We start from the raw sequence: 19402 nt of genomic DNA, 5'->3' as shown, positions 1-19402 counted from the left end.
TCAACCCGTACCCATACAAAATTAGCCCAGATATGTGTAAAATAAATAAAATAAATCCCGATATTACGAATTTACTTCGACACGAAATTAACCATAAACAGAATACTGCAAATGTCTAACACAAGGTTAATGATATAATGCGTACTTATAACATTTCTACAGTAGTGCGACAGTAGTTCGTTATCAATTTTGCATTAATGTACTAGAAAAAAACTGGTAAAATAGCTGCAATTTAAGTTGGTGTTGTTACATAGCCTGTTAAGGTATGACCTTTAAACCAAACCGTTTTTAGAAAACGGTGTTAATATATACTTGAGTTAATATTAGAAATAATTATCTGTAAATATGTGTGTAATAATATTAATAATTCATTAGACAAAACAAAAATCTAGTTTAGATTATTTCTCAATCTCATTCATATGCAAAAAATACACATATGAATAGATATACATATATATATATATATATATATATATATATATATATATATATATATATATATATATATATATATATACTCTTACCCACCAGGAGCAAATACAATTATGGTTGAAGACATGGCGCATTAAAGCTAATGAAACAAAATCCACGCATATAAGGTTTACCCTGCGTAGAAGAACATGTCCACCAGTAAATATCAATCATCGTCAACTCCCCCAAGCAGAGCATATTAAATATCTTAGTATGCACTTAGATTGACGTCCAACCTGGAAGAAGCACATACTTTCTAAACGGAAACAACTGGGACTAAAATTATATCAAATGTATTGGCTCATCGGGCGCAAATCCAAGTTATCATTAGATAACAAGATATTGCTGTATGAGTCTATACTCAAGCCCATTTGGGCCTATGGAATCCAACTATGGGGTACCGCAAGCAAATCTAATATATCCATCATTCAACGGTTCCAAAATAAGGTATTGCGTGCCATTGCTGATGCTCCGTACTATATTTCAAATAAAGTGATACAACGCGATATTCCTCTAGAACCTATAACGAGTGTAATTCAACGTGTTTGGGTGAAGTACTTCGAAAGAGTGTCAGTGCATCCCAATGTACTTGCTAATCAGCTAAATATGCGACGTGATAGTGAAGTGCATAGACTAAGACGTTTAACACCACCTGATCTGATTACTGGACATATGTAGACTTTAGAATAAGACTAATTAATTAAGATAATATTTTATACAGAAGATTGCTTAATGAAGTAATTTTCTACATGCCATGTATATATAATATAGACATATTATATAATAAGAAATACTTATTGCCAATAGGGCAGATTGTGGACTCACGACGAGTAATAAAAAAAATATTCTCTTAATAATATTAGAATTTAATTCATGAATAAGAAGAATCAGACGGAAATTACGACTAACAAAGGCTAGATAAAATATGCTTTTTGTAATAGTAGTTGTGTAACAGATTTTACACATAAGCACATTCAAGAAATTCCAAAATATAAGCCGCAGGATATAGAGATATGTGTGAATATATAGGAACAACTATATAACTAACTATTATGAGCATTATGAAAAAGAACAATTTAAGAAAGGCTACCTATGAGCAAACAGTTTCATTAATAAAAAGGCCAATAACAGGGCCACAAACAGCTAAACATAACAGGAAAGAGAGGAGAGGAAACTATAACCATCTAATGTAACGCTCCAAACTCATGACAGGAAAGGGCAGAGAATTTGTCAAAGTAATGAATACAGAAAGAACAGCATCAAAAGAATTAAAATGTATCTTAGCTGGGACTCTTAAACCGAGATTTCGTTATACTTATTTCGCATTAGCAAATAATAAACTATATTGTTAATTATTTACGGACTTTATTTACTTATTTTAATTACATATATTACGCTATATGACTTACATTATATATATTATATGTACACCACTTGTTCCTTTACCCCATCTCTTAATTCTCTATCTTAACTTAAATTTTTATACATGTCAACCGTTACATCTAATTACGTCGGGGGCGTCCGAACTACTTGCAACAATCTTATATTTCAAAATTACTACTGTGCTCTTATTATGTTAAAATCAAGGAATTACAGAGACAGCTTAAAAATTTATTAGCAATATAATAAATCAATCATGAGACACTATCTTGTCTATAAAATAAATCTTAACTTGTCGGTCTACGAATTGTGTTATTTTGTTTTGTATTAATATATTTTTTAAAACATTCTTATTGAAAACTTATTTTTTCTGACTCCAAGAGCAGACCCAAAAAAATCCAACCTATCTTGCTTAAGTAGCCTTAAGCCAGAATATTAATTATAAATATCTTAACCAACATACATTTGCGAAAATAAATAAACCATTCCAAATAATTAAGTTTTTAATTGATGGTGCTTTACAAACAACGTTTTAAAGGGCAAGGTAGTATTTTCGTGATTGGATGAAGTCAGACACACATCCTTAATCTAGCTAACTTGGGCTGTTTGTAATAAAGAAAACGACGTATTTTCGCACATAGTTTGTTTTATTTTCGCACATACACTGGATACACTACCCTTTTGAAAACGAAGCTGTATTATACACAAATAATAGTTATTATAATTAAGTCACAAAAATGCTAAACGTATCAGACACACAAATATGGCACCATAAACAAACCGAAAGAGTTTAGCTCGTAGACAATAACGTACTAGGATCGAATCTAGCAAGGGCTAAAGGTCGTTTAAAAAAGTTTAAAGTTCGTAAAAATTAAGTGAGTGTATTGAAGAATCGCTAAATAAGACAATAGTGTTGAGAGCGACTATAAATTAAAAAAATACTCTATGCTGTATGTGTCAGGCGTTCATATATGCCCCTTTTGTGTTACTTCAAAAGAGACCCACTCCTTTAAATCCCAATAGTAAAAAAATATTGAACGAAATTCCAATTAAAACTGGAACATAATAAAATTTCAACAAAAACAAGCTGTCACTTTTGCTGCAATACACGACCACCTTCGGAGCAGAAAAAAGGAGGAAAAAGGTACAGAGGCGTACGAAGAGCGGGCTAGCGGCGGCACGCCGTAGATGACGCAGGATGCCGCCCTTCTGGTCCAATCCGCCCCATAAATCTCTCCGGGCCCCGCGTGCCATTGTGTCGGCGCTCTCCCCGCCAGCGAACACGTTTTTTGTCGTCGGACTTTATTGCTTGTTAAACAATCCGATTGTAGATGGCGTCCGGATTCCCGGCCAAGGTCGCGGACGGGGCCTCTGAATGAGATCGGGACAATGGAACTGATTTATGAATCGACATGGAGAAATCGAGAGATGCCGGAGGGAAGGGATGGTGTTATAGACGATTAAGTAGGCGACAATAGTTACCGAGAAAGTAGCCATTGTGGTTAAATGGCGACCGGAAGAGTGATTATTAATTACTAAGTCCATGAAAAAGTATCGCAATTATTAGACACGTGAAGAAGAAATCCGCATTTTTAAAATGCATCTGAAAATTAAATAGTAGCGAGAACAGAAAAAATTTGTTAAAAAAAAGACTTTTAACAAAAAAATTGAACCAACTTTAATAAATAAATAAGGAAATCACTAAAAATTAAAAATAATCAAACTTAGATTTTTAGTACAAAAAAAAAACATTTCAAAATAAAATATGTACATAATAATCGTTCTAATAACTAAATAAAAATAATCAAAAACCTTATTTAACCTATCTACTACTCGTATTTTATATTCTACTATATACACACAATTTAGCTTAATGACTACTTTGAAGCCGATGTCGGACCGAAACACTTATATTAATTTAAACTTGTTTTGTTGGTAAATTAATTGTTTATATATGTCACGAAATTATATTATCATTTTTGTATTGTTTGGGCTCAGAACCGACTTCAAAGTAGTCAGTTAAAATAATAATGTAAATAGATAATTCTAGGTAGGTATTAAGCTAAATTGTGTGTATATAGTAGAATATAAAATACATTTACTACATAGGCAAAATAAGGTTTTTGTTTATTTTTATTTAGTTATTAGAAAAATTATTATGTAAATATTTTATTTTAAAATGTTTTTTAGTTAAAAATCTAAGCTTGATTATTTTTTAATTTTTAGTGATTTCCTTATTTATTTTTTAAGTCGGTTCAATGTTTTTTGTTACAAATATTTTATTTTACTCTTTTTAGTGTTACTAGTTTTTAGTGGCAGCCTGTATGAGGAAAAATAGGAATAAAGAAACAATGATTGAAAATAAGGAATCGTTCAGGCCCCAGGGTCCGTTAACTAGCCTAGGTCATTTAACAAATTTTTTAACTAAACAAAAACAAAGAGCTATTGCCCTGCGATCTCCGTTACGGAGCTAAACTCTTTAACCATTACACCATAGAGGCAGTTGTCTGCAATATTTCTACGAGGTCTTATATGCTATAGTTAGTGTTCAAAAGGCAAACTGAATGGCTTTTGCACTGAACGACTTCCACTTTTCCCACACATTAGCTCAGCAATAACATTAAAAACAAATATCAAATATATTATTGAGTCATAAGCCACCAGAAAATAAACATAACCGTCCAGGAGGTAAATTTGATCACCAATTTTCTGTTTTAGAAGTGTGTAATGTTGTAATGAATTGTGCAAAAGATTAATTTCATTTTAAAGAGGATCTAGTAGTTGCATCACTTTTCTTCCCAAAATTCCTAAGGATACACTCACTTCTGTATTTTCCTTCTATCACACTCTTGATAAAGAACGATTATGAACTGAACTGTCAGTTATTTATTCAAGAAATGATTGCAAAACTTTAAATGGTGCACTAGAAGTTCTAAAATGTTTAATAGCAAGCAATCTAGGAGACACGTTGAAGGGGACTAGACAATTATTATAAATCGCGGTAACAACTCCCATAACAACATCAGAGACTGAACGGTGTATCAAAACATCTCTCAGACATTCAGTGGCCGAAGATCGTTTAACAGTTTTCTCAAGTTATCTATTGAAGCTTATCCCCTAAATAGGCAATTTTAATCAGAAAGTGATTACCAAATTTGGGAACGGAAAAAACGGAATTGACTCATTTTCGATATCCAATGGCACTTTTCGTATAATTTTGCTTATCTATATCTGAATATATTGAGTAAATCTCATACGCAGGAAACTTTTATTTTTTTGTAAACCGATGTAATAAATTGTTGTTTGGCACTAATAATACTCTTGGTTGATGGACACCGCCAGAGATACATGACCTCGATGATATCTACTGCTAAAAAAACGCAAAACCTTTTCCCTAACCCATTACAACAGAAGAGAAAACGACCCAAGGAAAAAAATAAGATAAATCGATCCGGCGACAACTGCAACTCTTGGTGCCGCTGCCGATGCGGCAATTTCGAAGCCCCTTCGAGCATTTAATGCGTGTTATCGTACTCGATCTACAACGCTCGTCGTGATTATGAACGAAATGTAGCAGAAGACCGTACGGAAAATATTGGGAAGTGGTGGTGGCGGTGGAGGAGGAGGATGATTTATGATGGGAAGATACGGCAAATTTGCCCAGATCCGCGGAAAATAAGCTCTGGCTGCGAGACAATCCCGATAAGCTTTTAGGATCGAGGCCGGGGGGAGAGGATTTTTTGCGGCTCGAAAAAAAGAAAAAGAAAAGAAAACATTTCGCCAAATAAAATAGCTAAAAATAGCGGAATAAAAAGCCCGGACGGTGTATGTGTCTCATTTGATTCGGTTAGGACGGAATTTATGAATAGAATCGGCCGATTTAGCATATTATTCCTTTCCTTTTCGTCATTATACTGAAGCTAGCCTTTTATGTTGCGAGAATAGAGATCAAGAATTATTATTATAGATCAACAAAGATTGCTTTATCATTTGTTAAAAATCTTTCTTTGAATAATTAACTAAACGTGTATATAATTTATACAAAACGTATGTGGTTAATTAGAAATATCTGCCCTTCAATGAAAAGGTTTGGGATTTTATTTTCATATATACACCCAGCGACAAAACTTAAGCACACTAACAACCGCTCGAACATAAGTTCAGAGGTATTGTGTACTTAACTTCTCTATTTACTTTGATCGGACACAGCTCGTACAGAAGTTTAGAGGTACCATATACTTAACTTCTATTTCCTTTGAGCGGGTAAAGCTTGTGCAGGAGTTCAGAGGTACTATGTACTTAACTTTTCTATTTACTTTGATCACACACGGAACAGAAGTTCAGACGTACTACGTATTTAATTCCTCCATAACTTTTGATCAGACACAGGTCGAACAAAAGTTCAGGGATACTATGTACTTAACTTCTCTATTTCTTTTGATCGGACTTCTCTATTTTCTTTGATCGGACACAGCTCGAACAGAAGTTCAGAAGTACTATGTACATAACTCTCTATTTCCTTTGATCGGACACAGCTCGAACAAAAGTTCAGAGGTACTATATACTTAACTTCTCTATACCATTTGATCACACACATGGAACAGAAGTTCAGACGTACTATGTATTTAATTCCTCCATAACTTTTGATCAGACACAGGTCGAACAAAAGTTCAGGGGTACTATGTACTTAACTTCTCTATTTCCTTTGATCGGACACAGCTCGAACAGAGGTTCAGAGGTACTATATAATTAACTTTTCTATACCATTTGTTCAGATACAGCTGGAACAGAAGTTCAGAGGTACTATGTATTTAATTCTTCCATAACTTTTGATCAGGCACAGGTCGAACAAAAGTTCAGAGATACTATATACTTAAATTCTCTATATCATTTGTTCAGACACAACTGGAACAGAAGTTCAGAGGTATTATGTATTTAATTCCTCCATAGCTTTTGATCAAACACAGGTCGAACAAAAGTTCAAACGTACTATGTACTTAACTTCTCTATTTACTTTGATCGGACACAGTTCGAACAGATGTTCAGAGGTACTATATACTTAACTTCTCTATACCATTTGTTCAGATACAGCTGGAACAGAAGTTCAGAGGTACTATGTATTTAATTCCTCCATAACTTTTGATCAGGCACAGGTCGAACAAAAGTTCAGAGGTACTATATACTTAACTTCTCTATATCATTTGTTCAGACACAACTGGAACAGAAGTTCCGAGGTACTATGTATTTAATTCCTCCATAACTTTTGATCAAACACAGGTCGAACAAAAGTTCAGAGGTACTATGTACTTAACTTCTCTATGTCCTTTGATCATACGCAGCTCGAAGTTCAGATGTTACAATCTACCAGATAGTAACTAAAAAGTTTTTTGTTTCTGATGCCCGTTTTTGGGTTTTTGGGTTGTCCGCGTGCTCATGCCTTCGAACGTCCTTAACATATTTTCCGCTTACTTATATATTAGATATATATATTTACTCTTATTATATGTATATGTGTAAGAGGAAATATATATATATTTGTACCCATTTTTCTCAATAAATGTCTTTTTAAAGTACGAAAGAATCAGAATACATGGAATAACCTAATAATAAATGTTTTCAACGCCCTCCTTAAGCCCCGCAATCACATTTCGCTGGGTTCGCGCTAACGTATATATCTGATAAATCTAAGCAATTTTCGGCGCACCGAACTTTTTAAACATTCGCCAAATCTTTACTCCTAACTTCATCCCCCAATCTCCGACACCACTCTCGGTCCAAATCGTTGTTTTTAATTATCTCGCAAGCTGTTTCGCGCCGCTTCCATAAACTGTAAGGCCCGACGAAGGACAAAAAAAGTTCGCCACGGCGATAACAATAATAAATTGGCGCTGTTATTGTCTCAACGGTCGTATTGGGAGTCGGTCTCGTCGCCCTGACCCAGTTGCCGCGATCTGGGCGTATTAAAAACGGTAAAAATGCACACCATTAACGAGCATCGCATCTGGCCGGAGCGAGGTCGAATCTCTTCGCCGTCGGCCGACGCTCAAGTCAGCAAGGGAAAAAACGGAAATCTGGTTTTCCGTTGAAGCCTCGGCGATATTGCCACATAAATAACGACGTCGCTCGAGAAAGCCGCACGAGGACAATAAATTTAACAGGTTCCTTTGGACGTAAACCAGTCTGTTTTCAATGAAACCCAACAAGGACCGTATCCTAAGTTATAGTGTAAAGCATCAAGTCGGAGAACCCTTCGCAACTATTGTAGGACCAACTTTAAATCCCGAGTGTAAAATAAAAATGATATTATTAAAACAATTTAACACATTAAATAAATAAAAACGGAGATCAAAACATTTTTTAATTTTTTTATTTATTTATTACATTGTTACTAGTCATTGACGATTAATCTACAATTTGTCTTTACAATAACGTAAATCTAGTTATAGTCTATTCAAAGTTGTTTTGTACATACGTCATCAAAATTTAAGAAGTTCAAAACGTCCCAATGTTGCCCAAGCCGCTCTGACTTCTAGTTCAGTTTGACTTTGACATAGAACGAATCTAAATGAAATAAATGAACAAAAATGTTATCAAATATAATTTATTTTAACATTACAGTATATCTAAAATAATTTGTTCTATTTATATTATATTCTTGAAATGTACGTATAATTTGCAAGAACTCGCAACGTTGCAAATTTAAATACTTGTGCGCATTTGATTGATTCTCCAGACTCTTGTAAATTGTTATTATGTTCTAATAAGCATGAATTTTATAATGGCTTTGAAATTGTAATGCTCCCTACAGTGAAACTAATGAAGCTACAGTGAAAAAAATCTATTAACCTATACAGTTAACCTCATTTGCAGAAAATGGCATCCCTTAATTCGAATGAAGACAACCCTGTGTAAAATTCTGATTAAACCGATCCTTAACCCTAGTTAAATGTAATCTTAAATTAGTCAAAATTCCTGCTGATTTTGAGAGCATCTTCTCCAGGCTCAAGGAGATTGGAGTTAACGTTACAAAGGTTCCTTAACGTGACCCCAAATTTCTGCATCTCTGCTTTTCACGCTTTGTGTGTTATTGTTAATTAACATAAGATTTCTTGAATAGAACGAAATTTAGGGCAGTCTAACAAGATACAGGATGCTAACCAATATAAAATTATTGTTATTCATAAAAAAGATAATGAGTTTTTGATGTCTTCCCATTTATCCTCAGAAGTTTATATCTAATATCGTTCACGGCATCGGGATCATCGACCTAATAAGTTACGAACGAGAGAAAACGCGTAAAAAGTGAGTATAATACAGATTAATAGATTTTTTTCGGATCTAATTTACGACGAGTTACGATTAGATTTTTTTTCAGATTTAATTAAAATATCCATAAAATTTTGCGTAAACATTTAGATTTTTTTATAAATTATCTCCCCCTTTGTTGTATAGCATTATGGAGGGCATTTAAAGAATGTGCCATCTCCAAGTCTATGTTTAAAACAGACTAGAGTAAAAGAGGATACTGTAAACTGAATTTTCATTTATTTGAATTAATAGTCTGAGTGAAGAAACGCTCTCGTGGCAAACTCTACGCAAGCACATATACCTTGTTGTGTAACTGGTGTTTAAAATTTTACTCTAATATATTTTTCTTTGTGTATCATTCCACAATGGAGAAATTTAGCCCTATAGTTAAAAAATAATCAAACATGTTACAATAGTAAAGGAAATGCTGGGAACTCATTTAATGACTAGTAAATATAGTAATATGAAAATTATCATTCATTTTCTATGAAATATTGTAAACTAAACGCTAATCAAAATGTACAACTTAATAATTGGGTGTTGTAATTTTGTTTACCGAGTAAATACAAATTGGGAACCATTTGAAATCATATTTATATAGAGATTATATTTATATTACATTATACACTATAATTGTTACATATTGTCTATCCATTAAAATAGTGAACTCATGTCACCTAAATTTGTAATGTCAAATGTCGCAACGTTGCCGCATCATCTTTGATTTTTAATTTATTTTAGCTTTGACCTGTAACACAATTCTATTGTAAATCAAATAATTAAATAAAAATTATGTTATCAAATACAGTTTATTCTGTTGCGTCTTTATATGTAAAGATGCTTTTAATTATATATGATTTACACGTCGATGGGCAATATTTTTTTCTCCGATGGTTAAGATAGTTCGGGTGTCCTCGACGTAATTAGTTCTAATATTTGACATTTGTGAAAAGTTAGGTTAAGTTAGAATATAAGCGGAAATACAATAAGCATTGTAAGATAGAATAAGAATGTAAAAGTTTAAGGTAACATATGTAGTCTGTGCAAAGTAAAATAAGTGAATAAAGTCGATAAACATTTCAAAACATAGTTTATTATTTGGTGACCCGTAATCGCGGGTTAATCGCCCCAACAATTATAATACAGTTAATGTATATATTAGCGAAGGGCTTAAACTACAGTTAATTATACAGCCACAATAGTTTACAGGTTAGAATTATTTTATTATATTTACATTACAATAAAGTATTATCCATACCATCTATGAGGCACAGTTCTAGGTGCATTTTTTTATGCAGTGGTATAACCTAGAGATCTAAGCCACCTAATTAACAATTGTATATCCGGCTAAACATATTGTTGTATTTCTCATTAATCAGTAATGTGTAGATTTTTCTCTGTAACATTGAATTTAATCACTGCATTTTATCCCTAATCCACTTGCTATATATGCAAAATAGTAGTGCAAAATAGTAACAAATGATTCATCCTCTCAAACATTCTAACTTAATGCTCATGTACACACCTATGTATGCACATAAATCTTTCACACTCTGCAATACGATTTTCTACAATTATCTTCTATTAATTATATACACAGCCTTACTCGTTTCCATTCTGATCACCTTGTTTCAGTAATTATCAGTTCTAGATCATAATCACACATCATGCTCATTGTAATCTTCGCCACACCTCATATCAATTCGAATAGATTAAATATACAGTGATAGGGGGATACTTTGTGACCCAATTAGTCAGTTATCAAATCTACTATATTGTTACTATATACTTTATTTATTAAAGTCTCCTTTTTGAAATATCTAAGTATCGTCTAGATATACAAATTGAAGTACCAAATCTTCCTAGATTTTGTTATATGCTTTTAAAAACAATGTCTAAAAGTTCATATGTATATATATATATATATATATATATATATATATATATATATATATACAGCTGAAATATAACACCACAGTTCGTTTCATTTCTATGGTGCGTATGTTGTTTATTTGTTAGCATTTTCCACGTTCTTGTGATTAAATTAGATTAAATTATAATCAAAATTAGTTTGCAGTAGGATATGCATTGAATGGATATGGATTGAATAATTGAACCAAAATGTTATCAAATATCATTTATTTTAACATTATAGTACATCTAAAAACTACAGTTAATTATACAGCCACAATAGTTTATAGGTTAGAGTTATATATGTAACCTCTAATCACTATTACTTTCGAGAATTTTGCATACGTCTGACAACCGAGCGACTAATATTGTCTGATTCTAAAACAAGTTTACAAATTGCGGCAGGCAATATATTAAATATATTGATGACGTATGTACAAAAAAAAACTTTGAATAGACTATATATAATAAATATAAATGAAAAGTGCTCTTTTATATAGAGAAGTAATACATCGAATTTTCACCAATGAATACAACTCAAATTACGTACAAGCACCTAATTATATAAGTTTACTGGACATCACGAATATCACAATTATCTAAACTAAACGAGCAGAAGATAGTCACTATTAAATGGTATGTTGAAAATAATATGCGTACTGTCTGCGATAGAGTTCTAAGAAAGAAAATGATATTCAACATAAAAATGGTAGTACATTCTAAAAATTGTTCAAAACTCAAAAAAAACTTTGATAATTGATGTTAATTTTTATCTTGATATTATTCTTAAACACTCTCACTAAAGATTATATCACACATCTCTTACCAGCACCAATTAGATATCCTATTTAATTTCGTTTCTTTTATTATTGCAGATTCCTAGCCATCTGGTGGCCGCTGAAATGCCAAATCACCAAAAGACGAGCCCGTCTCATGATAGCCCTGATCTGGACTGTCTCCCTCACTGCCACCATACCCTGGGCCCTGTTCTTCGACCTGGTGGTGATCTTCAGCGACGCTCCCGACGTCCAGCTCTGCCTGGAGGTATGGCCCGAACCGATGAACGGTTCCCTCTACTTCCTGGTGGCCAACCTGTTGTTCTGCTACATCCTGCCGATGATCCTGATCACCATGTGCTACGTACTGATCTACGTGAAGGTCTGGAAACGTCACATCCCCACGGATACGCGAGACGCTCAGATGGAGAGAATGCAACAAAAATCGAAGGTCAAGGTGGTGAAGATGCTGGTGGCCGTGGTGATACTATTCGTCATTTCCTGGCTGCCGTTGTACGCGATATTCGCCCGGATCAAGTTGGGCGGGGAAATAGCCCCGTGGGAGGAGGAAGTGCTGCCGATAGCGACCCCCATCGCTCAGTGGCTCGGCGCCTCCAACTCCTGCATCAATCCCATCCTGTACGCGTTCTTCAACAAGAAGTTCCGGAAGGGTTTCGCGGCCGTGCTGAAGAGCAGGCGGTGCTGCGGCCGACTCCGATACTACGAGACGGTGACAGTGACCGCATCATCGTCTGCCAGCGTCCGGAAGTCCTCCCACTTCTACAACAACAACTCCTCCACCAGGAAACTGACCACGGCCGCGGACGCCCTCACCGTCTCCTACATCTGCAACAACGCAGGTGCTTAAGAAGCTCTACCACCCCCCCAGTGACCCACCCACATAGGCAGAAACCATTTATTCAAGAGAATTTTTGTCCAGTTTTTCGACGAGATTTTTAAACACAGACAGATAGAGATAGAGCGAGACAGAGCGAATCTACTTGTTGGGCAGGCAGCCGATTGGAGAGATGATACTGGTCCCGACAGTTAGGGATCCGAAGCATCACCTAAACGTGTCTTAAAATTGTATTTTTTTAGAGAGGCTCTTATTTTGATACCCCGAGAATGTAAGCTTACTCCATCGATATTTCTATCGTTAGACGTTCACCAAAGCAAAAGAGAAGAGATTCTATATTTTTATGAATAGTTCTCGACGTTAACGAGAACGATTGATTTCCATTCGTTTTGGGGTTCTTTTCGATTTAGGTGTCCTAGTACGCTTTAGATTTAAGACAGAGGAAGAATCGTCGAATAAAAACAAAACGAGGCGTCAGTACTGCCGTTGCAACAAAACCTTTCGAGGGAGAACTCCCTGTAGTATACGCCAAACCATAAATAAATATCAAACCGTTCGTTTGTTTTTAGTCTGCGATCTTTTGGCGCTACACACACAATGTAGGGACCGTGTGTCGGTTTTTTCGACGTATTTGGCAACGAAGCGACGCCTGGCCGAGCGTCGCGGTGCTACATCGAGTTTCCGCCAAGAATTTTAATATAGAAAGCGGCCGTCGTCATTTGTTTATTCGGTCCGTACAGGGAACTCTTGATTAACGCGTACCAATTTAATATACGCAGTCTCCGTTGATTAATTAAACGGACGAAAGAAATATTTCGCCGCAATCAAATATAGTTGGATCTGCGCAATATTTGTAGCAATAGATAGAGCATTTACATAGTACCGCCCCGCCCGTTAACGGTAAACTTTGAATATCGAATTTATATCGGTAATATTGGTATTTTTATTAAAGAAAAATGTTGTTACCCGTAAAGGTTAACATTTAAATATTGGGTAAAATCTTAAGCCGATTTATAGAAAAAATTTTCATCACAGCAACATCAGCAATAGCAACAGAAACAAGCAACTTGTAAACATATTTTTATAGTGCAAAATACAATTTAAACTATACAAAAAGTGATCTTAAAAAAAGCGAAAAATAAATAAGCTTATAAAGTTGAAATTGAAATATAGGTGCTGTTTGTAGGAAATGTTTGATTGATGAAAAATTTGATTTGAACTGGCCAATCGGTAAGCTTAATGCAAAGTCCATATAAACTCTAAGTTGGTAAAAAGAAACTATAATTTATAACAAATAAATGTCTAAGTTCTCAAATAATAATCTCAATATTCTCCGCAATGAGAAAACAATTTCACTTTTAGGTCTTTGAGTGAATATTTCATTTTTTGTTTTCGTGTTTTTAAAGAAAAATAATAGTGATAACGATACTGTTTGAATATTAACTATTCAATTAATAAATAATCAAATAATTGTCAGTAATTAATTGAGTATGTTGTACACCAATTACAAAAAAGTATTTAAAAAACACACAAAAGCTACAACCATTTCATCGCTGTAATAACCAAAGATTATAAGTAAGAGCATCTATTTGGTAATTTACTTAAATTTCTCAAAAATTTCTTTCAGCGCACGAAGGACTTAAGGACATTAAGAAGGATGCATAAGACACTTAATCTATCAAGAACGATTTTAAAGCCGTTATATTAAAAATTATGTTATTTCGATCACTTCAGTCAAAATGCAAAGATTTAAAAACCAATAAAAAACGAGCCTTTAAATAATATCTTCATTTTTGAACAATTATTGCACGAGGAATCATTAAAAGAATTTAAAATTTAAACTTTCAAATCATAGATCTAATAATAATAATTTTATCTTGAAACAAGAAAATATTTATACTTTTTACTAATTTTCTTCGTTTTCCTGGTATTACTATAAACTTTTTAGAAACGACATCATACTTTATTAAAGACCAAAATATAACTCACCTATTAAAGTTAAAAAACATATTTTGGTTCATTCGTATTGCATTCGGGACAGTTCTCAACAAAATAAAATAAACCAGCATCTCAACCAATAATAATATAGTTCAAAAGATAAATTATTTACTAAAAAACTGTTTTAAACTCATTTTTAATATTGCCTGCTGTAATATCGAACAATTAACTAATACAAATATTAAACTCACTCATCTTAGCTGTTAACCAATGAGGGACGTACTACTAATAGCCAGTTGACGAGTTAGTTATTTAAAGAAAGTATAAACAATTTATGAAATTGACATTTTACATCAAAGGATTTTTTTATTAAACCTAAAACAGGACAGGGCAGGAATTTTAAAATATAGAGATCAAATCCGATTATAAGATGCTAACAAAATTGATCAGCTAACTCTAGATTATGAAGCATTTAAAAAACAACGACACGCCTTTAAAAAAACATCTTTAAAAAAAAAGAAATAACCGAAAATTTAAATGTCAACCTATAATCGATACTAAGATTTTGTCGAGCAAAATCCACTGTGATTTGTACCCTTAGATAATGTCTTTATTCAATAAATGTGTGCTATATCGAGTCCAATTGTAATACACCATTTCCGTAGAGTATTGAAACACTGGCAATCATGTTTTAGCTGTAAATTGTAAGGGGCTCAATAGAATATCTCGATATTATATGAAAACTCATCACTATCAACTAATATATAGGATATTCCGATCGAGTTATTATATTTCTAGACAATACCACGCTTCAAGCCAGATATAAAATATTTCTTATTTAAAAAAAAACTGGAACAGTCGTTTTAAATCAAGACACAGCAGCTTCGATGCTCGTTTATTTCCGCCCTTTCTACGTTAAAATTCTTGGATCACTACGTATTCCAAAGTACAATAATATTACTTTCCCATAGCATAATAACACTTTGGAGATCTGTAGCTAAATAATTGTTACTATTAACGAATATGTCTAGGGTTGTGTAATGTGTATTTGTTAGATATTGGTAACTATAAGACAAAGCAAACTAGATTTGTAAGTACACACAGATTTTTAATAAAGGAGCGTGCGACGCGGGTCAGACGGTTTTAGTTAAGGGTTTTTTAAGATTACACCACGAAAGGGAACAAGACGTCGCTAGACATAATAAGAGTTTTACGTCTGGTCCCGCGCTCGTATCTCGAAATAACGTACCTTGTAAGAGAAACGGTGGCAGAAAATAAATACATCGTTCTAATATAATAAGGAACAAAATAAAACACTATTTATATAAATAAGGAACTCATAAAGGTACTGTGTACCTAAATCTGTTAAAAATAAATTTTAAAATAGAAAATTTGGAGTTTTTTATTTACCATTTCACGCCGCCATACCTGTTGAAAGAGGTGACGTCACACGCTGCACCTGCGGTACAAAGAGCGAAGAATCGAAAAGTCGTCGTACCCGTAAAGAAAACAACCGTATTGGTTAGGTTAACATCGTTAAATAAATAATCGATTATGAATAGTTAATGTTTGGAGTCAAAAGATCACTATAGTCATCAGTATTACGGAAGCAACAAACAAAGGTGAGCGATTGAATATTATAATTTTGCTGGTGACGAAAATTTTCATTTTTAGGACGGTAAAATATGGAGACCAAACAAATATTATGCGTTTATGGACTCAAACTGTTCCTCTGTCTTCGGTACTACTTCGATTTAGCTATTGACGCACTTTTTGGACTTTACTATTGTAAAAAACAGGAAAGTGTCCCTCCAACATCTGATCCCCTCCTGTTACAAAGTGCACAACAATTAGCGCAATCGATCAGAAACAGGAAACTGACATGTCAGCAGGTAGTGCAAACATTCATCAATCGAATTAAAGAGGTTAATCCAATTATCAATGCTGTGGTTGACGAAAGATTCAGTGAAGCACTGAAAGAGGCTACTGCAATTGACGATGCTATATCAATTGGGAATATTATGGAAACTGATTTTGATAACAAACCATTACTAGGTAATAATCATTAATACTTTTAGTTCAAAAAATTATAAAATTTACATTATAGGTATCCCATTCACAACTAAAGAATCTGTTGCCTGTAAAGGGATGGCTTTTACATTTGGACTCAAAAAGAGAAAGGGACACAAGGCACACTTTGATGCAGACTGTGTAGAACTCATGAAAAAGGCAGGTGCAATTCTGGTTGGTGTCACCAACATACCACAATTAAATCTATGGCAAGAAACAAGCAACCCAATATATGGACTCACAAAAAATCCGTATAATACCTCAAGAAATGTTGGAGGGTCTTCTGGAGGTGAAGCAAGTATAATAGCTTCATGTGGATCTCCTATAGGCATTGGTAAAAATAATCCTTCAGCAAAAAACCACAAATCTTTTAACAAAGTTTTCAGGCACAGACATCGGAGGTTCATCTAGAATTCCTGCCTTTATGTGTGGATTATTTGGTCACAAACCTACCTGCAATATTATACCGATAAAAGGTGATAAACCTGAAGATAATTTAAATGAACAAAATTAATGGAAATTTAATAGGACTCACTTTTCGAACTGGGCAAGAGGAAGACTCCATGGTAGTATGTGGACCCATTACCAAAAATGTTGCTGACTTAATTTTGTGTCTTAAAGTCTTGGCTGGGCCAAAAAGAGTCCAAAAATTAAATTTAGATGAACCAGTAGCAATAAAAGACCTGAAAGTTTATTATGTTTCTAATCCACGTGATATTTTTGTGAGTCCATTTAGAGGAGAAACAAAATATTTCTTTAACAGGTGATTTAAATTTTTTCCACTTTATAAATAACATTAAAACTGTGCTAGGGCTATTGAAATGTTTAAGGAGGTATGTGAGACAAAGCCCAGTGAGTTGCAGTTTGAAGATTTAAAATATACAACCAAACTATGGAAATATTGGATGACACAGGAGGGAACAAACTTTAAACATGACATCAACAACAGAGAAGGAGAGGTCAGTGTTGGTACTTACAGAGATCACTATACAGATTTATAAATTTTGCAGATTAATTCAATCGTTGAAATTGTGAAACATTTTACAATCGGAGGTGATTTTACTACAGCAACAATATATAACCTTATTAATGGATTAATGAAAAAGGTTAATGAGAAATGGGCCAAACAAACAACAGAACAATTAAAAAAAGCTATCTTGGTATGGAATAAAGAATTCAAACACATCCTAAAATAATGTTTCGAGTTTTTCAGAGCAAATTAGACAATAACAGTGTCCTCATTTACCCATCTGCACCCTTCCCAGCCAGTTATCATTACACAGCATTCTTGAGGCCCTATAATTTCAATCTATTCTCTATATGGAATGTTTTAAAGTTGCCTGTAACACAAGTCCCATTGGGATTAGGAAAAGATGGTTTACCAATGGGTATTCAAGTAGTAGCTGCACCGTTCCAAGATAGACTTTGTATAGCAGTAGCCAAAGAATTGGAACAACATTTTGGAGGATTTAAAGAACCCTGAACAAATAATAATATAGAAATATGTTAAATATAGGTGATGGCGTTAATAAAACTTAGGTTAAGTTATATTCTTGTCCTTTACTCTTACCTCTAAGTCTATCTTTGTTTTAGGCTATCACAAGTTCGTGTTAGCGTTGGGAGTATAATCGATATAAATTAAAAAATCGTTTTCATTATATAATGGACAATTATAGTATATACAATTCGCAGAGCCTAGCTTTTTATAATTTATTGTACAAATATATTGCAATTTACAATAAAATTATCAGAACCAAGTTTACTTCACTAAGTAAACCTCATCATATGAAATGAAATAAGAATGGACTAATACAATGACAGATCCAAATATTACCATGATGCCAAATGTAATGTGCTTTCGAGGGTTGTAATTGGCCAAGAGGGTACATCAGAATGCAGTTCTATTAGTTTATTTTATATCGTTTTTATTTACTTGTATTTATATATAATTTCAATGTTTCATCATTATGATTTATTTCTCTATGACAACATTGTTTCTCTGAAACCAAAAAGCCACCTTCAAGCGCAAATATGTCGATCACAATAATCGATATAAATTAAATGGCCGTAATCGATATATTTCGATTACAGAATTTATTTTAATTTCAAGAAACGTCACGAATTGAGGTCAGGGGTGTGCAACTACAATGCTAAGTGGTGGGGCAAAATCTTGTTTAGTCCAATCATTGGTGGCGCTGACAACGTGAATTTGATTGGTTAGTTTAAAAATATTATATAGAATCCTGTAAGGAAAATAATTTGCTTTGATTGGTCAGCCATTTCACGTGACTATTTTATGACGTCACATTTGCTGGCCAATAATATTTGAATGAAAATCGAATTTAATTTAAAAAACTAATTTATTAAAATAAAATCCTATACAAATATACATAAATGTAAATAATATAAATAATAATAAAAAACAACAGAAATATACATAATTGCAAAAAGCAAAAATAAATAAACTACAAAAATGTAAATAAAAAAAATTAAAAGCCCCATACTCCAGACAAAATAATTAAAATACTCTTCTATAACGCCTGCTCCCTTTTTCGTATTTGTTTAGTGCCATCAATTTTATAGGATCTATTAGAGTTCTATCTTGTATTTGTGCTATACTGAAGGTAAACTTTAAGTCCTTCCCTGTTAATATTGAATTAACTTGTTTAACCCAAAAATACAATGAACATTT

General features: G+C 33.4%; 3 protein-coding genes across 4 annotated transcripts in view; 2 read left to right on the top strand and 1 right to left on the bottom strand.

Annotated features, from left to right (window-relative positions):
• LOC143192694 (neuropeptide SIFamide receptor) overlaps positions 1-12842 on the top strand; it is a 211728-nt gene extending 198886 nt beyond the window's left edge. Inside the window, exon 4 of the mRNA XM_076398190.1 lies at positions 11946-12842. Coding sequence (XP_076254305.1) covers positions 11946-12714 — 769 coding nt within the window. The 3' untranslated portion in view covers positions 12715-12842. The remainder of the gene's footprint in view (positions 1-11945) is intronic.
• LOC143192734 (uncharacterized) overlaps positions 1-16175 on the bottom strand; it is a 28138-nt gene extending 11963 nt beyond the window's left edge. The window contains exon 1 of one of the 2 annotated variants that reach the window (XR_013004872.1): positions 16051-16175. Coding sequence is in view for 1 of the 2 variants with exons in the window: in XM_076398255.1 (XP_076254370.1) it covers positions 16051-16053 (3 nt within the window). In the remaining variant the exon portion in view is untranslated. The remainder of the gene's footprint in view (positions 1-16050) is intronic. The other variant, XM_076398255.1, reaches the window with a different exon arrangement.
• Positions 16104-18260, top strand: LOC143192685 (fatty-acid amide hydrolase 2). The gene is made up of 8 exons (XM_076398181.1): positions 16104-16262; positions 16315-16695; positions 16748-17044; positions 17097-17186; positions 17239-17473; positions 17522-17669; positions 17721-17870; positions 17924-18260. Exons 2-8 carry the CDS (start codon positions 16326-16328, stop codon positions 18191-18193), a joined length of 1560 nt encoding a protein of 519 aa, XP_076254296.1. The 5' UTR covers positions 16104-16262; positions 16315-16325; the 3' UTR covers positions 18194-18260.
• The last annotated feature ends 1142 nt before the right edge of the window (positions 18261-19402 follow it).

The sequence above is a fragment of the Rhynchophorus ferrugineus genome, unplaced genomic scaffold (assembly GCF_030347505.1).
Source record: "Rhynchophorus ferrugineus isolate W39M unplaced genomic scaffold, kcgeb_rfMv2 rfM1, whole genome shotgun sequence".
NCBI lineage: Eukaryota > Metazoa > Arthropoda > Insecta > Coleoptera > Curculionidae > Rhynchophorus > Rhynchophorus ferrugineus.
Note: the sequence above shows the minus strand (reverse complement) of the source record. Positions and strands in the feature narration are given on the sequence as shown.

Coding starts and splice junctions, on each gene's coding strand:
- LOC143192685 (XM_076398181.1), top strand. CDS start 16,326: ATGGAGACCAAACAAATATTATGCGTTTATGGACTCAAACTGTTCCTC. Junction 17,045..17,096: donor TGGATCTCCTATAGGCATTG/GTAAAAATAATC, acceptor CAAAGTTTTCAG/GCACAGACATCGGAGGTTCA. Junction 17,670..17,720: donor TCAACAACAGAGAAGGAGAG/GTCAGTGTTGGT, acceptor TAAATTTTGCAG/ATTAATTCAATCGTTGAAAT.